Source organism: Apaloderma vittatum, unplaced genomic scaffold (genome assembly GCF_000703405.1).
Source record: "Apaloderma vittatum isolate BGI_N311 unplaced genomic scaffold, ASM70340v1 scaffold23536, whole genome shotgun sequence".
Classification (NCBI taxonomy): domain Eukaryota; kingdom Metazoa; phylum Chordata; class Aves; order Trogoniformes; family Trogonidae; genus Apaloderma; species Apaloderma vittatum.
Window position 1 is genome coordinate 8666 of NW_009720403.1, and position 8337 is coordinate 17002.

Here is an 8337-nt window from a genome sequence, read left to right on the forward strand (position 1 = left end):
TTGGGCGTGGGCCTGTGGCCGTGGTGCCTTTCCATGGCTTCTGTCCATCGCTTCTCAAACGAGTGTAGCTCTGAAGACCAGGAAGGGATTTTTAGTGAAATGGCTGGGAAATGCAGCCCTCCCAGCCCCGGTGTTTTGGCAGCGCATCTTTTGCCTCGTAGCACCCTTATACTACTTTAATACAAATCTAGAAGTTTAATGCCTGCTTCCACGGTGTGTGTTCTGGATTTATCCCACCTAGCTAGGAAAGGTTTCACGAAGAGGAGGCTGAGGGGGGATCTCATCATGCTCTACAATTACTGGAAAGGACATTGTAGAGAGGTTGGTGCTGGTCTCTTCTCACAGGTATTTAGGGACAGAACCGGGGGAATGGTTGCAAGTTGCAACAGGGCAAGTTTAGGCTGGTCATTAGGAAGAAATTCTTCAAAAGAGTGGTCAGACCCTGAACAGACTGCCTGGGGAGGGGGTTGAGTCACCATCCCTGGATGTGTTCAAGTGTCGTTTAGATGGGGTGTTGGGTGATGTGGTTTAGGGGTGACCTTGTAGTGTAGGGTCAATGGTTGGACTTGATGATCCCAAGGGGCTTTTCCAACCTGAGTTGTTCTGGGATTCTATGAAACGGGGCAGCGTGCTGCTGCTCTGCCCTCGCCTCCAGGGGTGGGAAAGGGCAATTTCATCCTCTCCCCCTTTCTGTTTCTTCTGTGTAAGGGATGCAGCTTCACCCAGCAGCAAACCTGGGGCTTCGTGGAAGATTCCATAGACGGGAGATAATGGTTTTCTATATCCTCTCAAGAATATCGTATTCTGCTGAATAATATCAGAGGATGCTGAACGAGATGTTGGGAAAAGCAAACTTAGTTCATTTGGGTTTTATCCCTAGAAGTAGAAAAGCCCGGAAATCTAGGATAGTCTTTTTTCAGACTAGTTGGATTCTTGTATGGACTTGCCAGAAGGGCAGAGTGTGCACAGGTGTGTGTCACCAGCTGTCTGTGTCGCTGTGACTTAGCAACGTGTCCCAACTCCAGCCTGTTTTCACTCGGCCATCGGAGCACCAGGTTTTGCAGGAAGAGAAAACAGTTGTGGTGCTGCACCCTGGCACTGCTCAGCCTTCCAGCCGGGGGAATTCCAGCACCGAGGCTCTCCCGCCGAGCACATCCTGCCTGGCCCTGTCACGTTTAACTCCAAGGACTTCTTTAGTGACAAAAGCCTTCCCTTAGCGTCGCACTGCTCAAAAAATAAACAAAACAACCAACCCCTAAAAACCCAGCCTGGGGGTTTGATTTGCTCTGGAGTCGCCGTAAGCTTTTTCTACTGAGCAGAAGCCAAGAAGTTCCCACGTTGAGCACAGAGTTATCCGAGCGTCCTCCATGCTCGCAGCCGGCAGGGACTGCTGCCCGTGTTCTCACGGTGAAAACTGAATTCAGACAGAGCTTTGTTGCCAGCACAGATGAGACAGAAAAAGCTGGCTGGCTGCTTCGGGAGTCTCTATTTTAATACTTCCTGCCCCTTGCCTGTTCTCTTCTAGTCTGGTTCCTTTGTGGAAGTCTCCTACTGCTGTCTGATTTGCTCCTTTTAATTTATCTCCCCCCCGCCTTTTTTTTTCAATGTGGCGGGTGCTTCAGATGTGAAATTCGGGTCTGAACAATAACGGGAAAGAGGTGAGATCTGCCTGTTGTGCCTGTGACTGGCGGAAGAAAAACCACAGTCTCGTTTTCCCATGGATAATTCCTCAGTGTTTCTCCTTCGGTAGCGCTTTCTCCAGAATTCCCTTCATTTCCCGGCTGATGAGCTAAGCTGGCTAACGAGCTGACCCAGCCCTGGCGGGCGCGTGCGTGTCTGCTCCTTCCCAGCCCCGGTGGCTCTGCCGGGTGACAATCCTGCCCGAGCCCAAACGCCGTCCTCGACGTGACGAGATACTCTTCTGCCCGGTGTGGGAAGGAACAGGCTTCACAGCGTTGCTGTTACCTGGGAAAACGGGAACAAATTCCATTGGAATTACCCGCAAAGCAGGCCCAGGGGCTGCCCGTCGAGTGGAGCTGTTGGACTTGCCGGCTGGCAATGCCTTCTGGTGGGGAGTGACAAAAGTGCCCGGGGAGGGGGGAAACAACATTTTTCTTCTGCGTGACGTTTTGGGAAAGAACGCTGGAGAGTTCACGTCCCGCTTCGGTGTCTTGAGATGATCAAGAAGCAAACTGTGGTGTAGAAGCGCGGGTTTTACGGGCTCAAAAAGCGTTGGGGTTAGTGTTCACGTGCAACGGCGGCGTTATTCTGCTGCCAGCTGGTTGGAGTGTGTTAAAAACCTCCTTAGAGGCAGCACGTAACCACTGACACGACCTGTGGTTTTTTCTTTGCTGGGTGACGGGGCTGGGTTGATGCTCAGGTGCAGAATATTTGCTCCTGTGGAGAAGCTGTTGCTGGGCCGTAAGGCTTGCTGAACAGCTTCCTAAGCCACCAAGATCTTACTTTCCTTTTTTAACTCTTAATCTGATCCTCTGCCACTTAAGCGACCCAGCTGATGCTGGCTTGATTTGTTGTGCGTGCATGCAGCTCAATCGATTGGGATCACTGGAGCAGCCCATCAGAATCGGCTTTTTCAGGCTGTAATTTCAGCCGCGGCTTTTGCCAGGTGTGCAGCTCGGGAAGATCAGCTCTTGGATATCCCGGGAGATTAAAGGGAAACTTTAATAATGAAATTAAAGCTCCTTCTCCTTGTTCCCTGCTTTCCCTCTGGAAGTGTTGGAAATACGCTTCTGAACGGGCCGGGGCATCCCCGCGCAGCTGCGGCGGTTCACAGATCCCTTGAATTGTTCCTCCCGCTGACGTGTGGGGCTCGTTTGCGTTTTCCCCATGGCAAGGCAACACCAGCTCTTGTAAATATGTGTAGAAACTTCTGCAGAAGCACTTGAGGCTTTGCTGCCTGTTTTTCTTAGAACTCGTTTCGAAAGAGAGGTTTCACTCGGGCAGCTGGGGAGGTCATTTCAGCTGGTCCCAACCTTTTTGTGCAGTCACACCTTTTCGTGAGGCTCCGTACCCTTTGCTGTTGGGGAAACCAGTTTTTTAAACTACCTGGGTTGTGGTGTTCTACCCAGCCGTGGTCCGATGAAAGAGTTTAAAAGCTAGAGCGCAAAAAAGAAAAGCAAGTTTTCTCTTCTGAGAATTGACTGGGCTGAACGTCTCTCCCGAAATGACCTCGTTAACCAGCGACTTCTTTCCTGGGGCAAAGCAGGTTTTGCTTCCTTAATGCAGACGTACGGCTAAACTGTTTAAATTTGGTTTTCTTTGCAGATGTTCTCAAACAACGACGAAGCTGTGATCAACAAGAAACTTCCAAAAGAGCTGCTGCTTCGGTAAGCTCCTCCCTCCGGTTCGGGACTGGTGTGTGCTGGGATTTGCAGCCGGGAGCTGGTTCTGCCGGGGCAGCCACGAGCCGTGAGCTTGACTTGGGTCGCCGACAAAGTCGTAGGCAAACAGCAGCAGATCAAAGGTCTGCATCGGCAGCGGTTTCTGAGAAATACTTGGTTTTTGGTTTGTAAAACGTTGAATCCATTTGCTGGTTGCCTGTTGCGTAGACAGAAGAGCTGTAGGACTAAAGTCCTTCATCAAAATAAATGGCAGGTGTGGGCTAATGCGCAGAGCAGGGCTCTGCCTCTTTGCAAAGCGTTTGTTTTTTAAAAAGATGAGTTCCTCTGCTCCAGTTACTCTCGAGCAGACTTTGTCCTCTTCGTTGTCAGTAAGAGACAGATGTTCAGCCCCTGGCAGGATGGTCCTGTTGGCAGGATCGAACCCCCCGTCCCTTCCCAAGTTTGCCGTCCCCAGCGCAAGCGCCGTGTGAGGAGAAACTGCTTCTAACTCGCTTGTGGAATAAAATGAAGAAGAAAAAGCCCGACTGCCTTTTCTTTTGGCTGCTCTGCCTCCTCTCTTCTCTGTCACAGTATCTCCCAACGGCTTCAGTTTCTCTTATTTCATCCAAACGCAAGACGTGTGGCTCCTGGAGCCCTCCTGGCTGGTGATGTGGGTAGTTGGGTTTTTTTCAGGCGGATGGTTGTCCGTGCTGCGTTAAAATCAGCGTTCGGTACCTGGAAGAGACGAGTTACCCATGGGAGGAGCAGGATGGAGGAAGACACGATAGGATGCCCGAGCCCAGATGAGTTTGCGCAGTTTCTTGCAGGCGACAGCAGTCGTCTTCACCCAACACTCGCCCTGAACCGTTGGTATGGATGTGTTTCAGCAAAAGGGGAGTTTGAAGAGCGAGAAGAATGTCTCTCTGGATTTTCTGGAAGGGAAGGGATTCTTTTTCTGGTGGGAGTGAGCAGGCAGAGGTATTGCAGATGCAACAAAACCAGGATTTGCCCTTGCTGTGAGGACAGAGGGAGGCTGAGGAGAGCGCTGGCACGTGGGAAAGCAGGGAAACTGGTCAGGAGAGGAGGATTGGGGAGTTTAATTGAGGTTTTGCAAGGGTTTAAGGGGAAGAGGTGTGTGGGCACAGGGCTCCCATGGAGCAGGACCTTGCTTGGCGTGTGGATGAGCTTTCTGCTAGATGGAAGTGGAATGATCCTGAGTGGGACCAGTAAAGCGCCGCTTGGATCCCTGCGAGATAGCTGGGGTTGAGGAACAGCACGGGAGGAAGACCTGTGGTGAGTAGGAGGGAAGATCCTGCACCAAGCAGGGAACGTCGTTGGTACGAGCCGTGGAAATGTTGGTGTCTTTTGTGCGTCTGGGTGTCGCTGATCGTGCCGACCTGCGGCAGAGCAGAGCAACCCCCGGGCTGGTGTGGAACCGGGGAGAAATCGGGAGTTTATCAGTGTTGAGGTTCATAAGTAGTGATTTTGAGGGTTGGAATTCACTGTTGGCATACTTTGGAAATTAATTCGCGGGGACTGACAGTGCAGCCTTTGAAAGAGAAACTTGGATGCGTTTATTGGCAGGAATCTCCCGTAACTGAGTGTCACTGTCTGCTGGACAAAGGCTCCTGTGTTCAGGCAGAGCTGCTGCGTAACGGCTTGTTCTGGTTTGTTCGTTCTGCAGATGGCATCGGTGTCTCATGGATGCGGTTGCAAAGTGGAAGGCTGCACTTGAGCAAAACAAAAGAGTAGGAGGATGTAAAAGGGACGAAGGGCAGCCTTTGTCACACTCCGAGATACAGAAATGAGCAGCTCTGGTCTGCGAGAGTGGGCTGGAGGTGTCGAGGAGCGTCCTCGGGAATCTCCCCGCGAAGCCGCCCGTGATTCAGCCGTCACGTCGTGCTCCGTCCCACGGGGTTGGAGTGTTTGTCCCACGTTTCCCCGAGAGCAGGATGGTGAACAAAGCTGTCCTGCAGCACGTGGGCAGAGAGATCAGCTGACGGGTCACAAATCCTCCCGATAGCGCCGCACCTGCTTCGGCTTTGTCACCCGCCTGCTGAGTTTCCAGCAGCTTATACCTTTAGACACAAATACACCTTCACGCGGATTAAAAACCAGCCAAACCAGCAAAAAGCAGAGCTCCCTTGGCCGCCCTCGTTCCTTCGCTGCTGCCCGAGCATCTCCTCGGCGACTCGGTGGATTCGTGATCCCTGTCAGCTCGGGCTCAGGTGGTTCCCCAGGAAGGTCCCCGTGTCCCCCGTTGAAGAGATGTCCTCATCCTTCGAGCCTGCCAGCCACTTCTTGCCTGAGCACCAACCCCCAGCCCTGTTTTTACTGCGGTGGGCTCTGCTGGCTTCCTGAACAAGGTTGACCCTCAGCGTGACGTGGGGCCGCTGAACAGCTGACGCTCGGCCGAGGGGACGGGGCTGCAGGAGTTCATCTTTCTCTTGCTGGTTCATGGGCAGGTCAAGCAGTTTTCAATTCTCTCCTGGCATAAGCGGCTTTTATTCCGCGCTGCTGCCCGCTAGCCCCTTCTCAGCACATCCAGTCCGGGCACCGGCTTTGCTCTCTGACCTTCAAGCTCCACCGTTGATTTATTCCTCGGGAGCTCGAGTTCTGCTCGGGATGAGGAGGTGACGGCGCGCATCGGGGCGAGGTGGCTGCAGGGCTGGGGTTTCTCTCCTCCTGGCCAGCCCGTCAGCGTAAAACAAGCCCGGAGCGGAGCTTCACCGGAGCGGTGGGTCACCGGCATAAGTTGGTGGCGATAATTTTAGAAGGGTCTAAGCTAGCTCACCTCAAACCCACCCCCCAGCATCCACGGATTTAGTCCTGACCCTAATCTAATTAGAGCGGCAGTGGGAAAGTGAGGAGTCCTAGAAAACCCTGAGTGGATTAAGAGGTTGAAACCTGAAAAATGCTCTAACCTCCGCGTGTTTTAGCTAAATTATCCGGCGCTGAACCGTTCAGGCAAAATCCTGACCGCAAGGAGTTACTTTGCGGTGAAACAGTTTGATCCTCTGCAACACCAGGCGTGTGTGAATTCCCGTTGGGAACACTCACTCTGCCTGCACCTGCCAGGTGATAAAGTTATTGGTGTGGATTATTTTCTTACTGCCAGCTCTGAAGAGCGGAAAAACAAAAAAAAAGCACCAATACGAGAGAGCAGCAGCAGCTTGTGAGCAAAACAGCAGCGCCGGGTGTCGGATGTGGAAGCAGCCGTCCCGTCCTGCGAAGGCAGGAGGAGGAAAACCGTGATTTGAGGGAAACCACGAGCTGAGAAGCGCCGCTGAGCCCGCTGCTCTTTACTCTTCTCTGCTTCTTTTCACCAGATTAAACCATGTCTGGGCAGAGCAGCTGATAGCTCCGAAGGAACAGCCCCGTGAGGATGATGCTTCTCCAGTTGCCTCTCTTACTGGGAGGGTCTGGAGCTGCCTGGCTGAGTTGCCTCGAGATCTCCCAGTTACGACCAGTTTCAGTTGAGCCGTAGGGTATGAGCAGAAAGTGCACTATTTCCAAGGAACGTGCACATTGCCTTCGCTGTGTCTGATGTTGCTCAGATTGCTGAAAAGAGCCCCAGAATTTCCTGCCTGTGCTGTTGGAAGATGCCAACTGCTTGAGCGTTGCAGCACGCAGCTTGTTCGTGGGATTAGGGTTTTTAATTTTTTTTTAACGTTCCCCAGCAGCTCCTTGGTGAGGAAAAAAGCCCGTCCTCGGGGCTGCATTCGGAGACTTAGCTCAGGTCGCTGTGCCTGCAGAACTTGAACCGCGCTCCCGCTGCTCTCTCCAGCTCGCACGGAGGGGCTGGACCTGGTTCTGAAGTGACCAAAAGGCACGACAGGGCAGGGACGGCTGCCGAGAGAGGGATTTTTGCAGCCCAGCTCTGCTGAGTCATTGGCTGACGTTCTTGAACAAACGCGAGAGAGGTTCAGAGAACACTGGGGGGGGGGGGGGAAAAAAGCTCTCGAGCTTTTCAGAGCCAAAGTCTCCAAGTTAGATGAGGGAACTCCTGGCAAAGTTGGGCAGCTTCAGAGGGGAGAGGGGCGAGTGCGTGTCCGTGCTGACATCCCTCTTGGTGTGTGGGTAGGCTGGGAAGGGAGGAGCAGGAGGGAGAAAAGAATTTGGCCAAGCCCTAATAGCCCTGGTAGAGGGATGAGATGATTATTAGTAGCCTGGGATTTCCATGCAGAAAGCAGTTTAATGAAAATGTAGGAAGCTTGTGCAGTTATTGACCTGGGCACTGTTCCCCGTGGAGTCTGATTTATATATTTTTTTGCTTATGCAAAGGAGATTTAGGGTGAAAGTGAAGGTTTTCCTGAGCTTCTCTCATTTAAATTTTAAAATATTAAAGCACGTGTGCCTTTCGTTGCAGTCACACACTTGTATTATCTTGGCAAAACCATTTTATCCTGTAGTTTTGTAATTGCTGTCGACGAGAACAAGACCTTACCATCCTCCTACCGCCCACCAACCCCTGGTTCGTGGCACACGATTGTCTGAATAACTGTAAACCATAAAACAACCCTGTCGACACGTTGGTGCCGACGGGGGGAGCGTTGAAGGGGCTGCGCCGTCGCAGGTGGGGGCGTCTAATACGCCCGAGAGAAAAACCCAGATGTCTTAGCCCAGCGTAGCCCCGCCAAGTATTTCTGTCTTAATTCCTTTATCCCCATAAATAGGACGGCAACACCAGGGTGTTGGCCTGAACGCTTGGAGGAATGACACACGGCCAGGAGCCACCGCGCCGGCTCCGTCCCAAACGCGTCTCTCCCCGACCCACGTGGGGCTGGCGGAGCAAAATGACTCCTCCTGCCTCCGCGTTAATAGCGCTCGTGTTTAGCCCGGCTGGCGGGGAAAAGCCGTGATCCGGGCACTAAAACCAGGCTGTCGCCTCGATATGGTCTTAATTGTGACTTATCGTATGCGCCGGGCGTGGATGCTCCTGCTGGATCCTGACCTGGTGGTGCTTTTGACTTTAGGGCTCCGCAGCGTCTGTTTG

The 8337-nt window shown here is 52.7% G+C and overlaps 1 protein-coding gene across 1 annotated transcript in view; it reads left to right on the forward strand.

The window, feature by feature from the left end:
• The first annotated feature begins 3285 nt into the window (after positions 1–3285).
• The window catches only part of LOC104275142 (F-box/LRR-repeat protein 20), a 13925-nt gene continuing 8873 nt past the window's right edge, over positions 3286–8337 (forward strand). The window contains exon 1 of the mRNA XM_009871012.1: positions 3286–3347. Coding sequence (XP_009869314.1) covers positions 3286–3347 — 62 coding nt within the window. The remainder of the gene's footprint in view (positions 3348–8337) is intronic.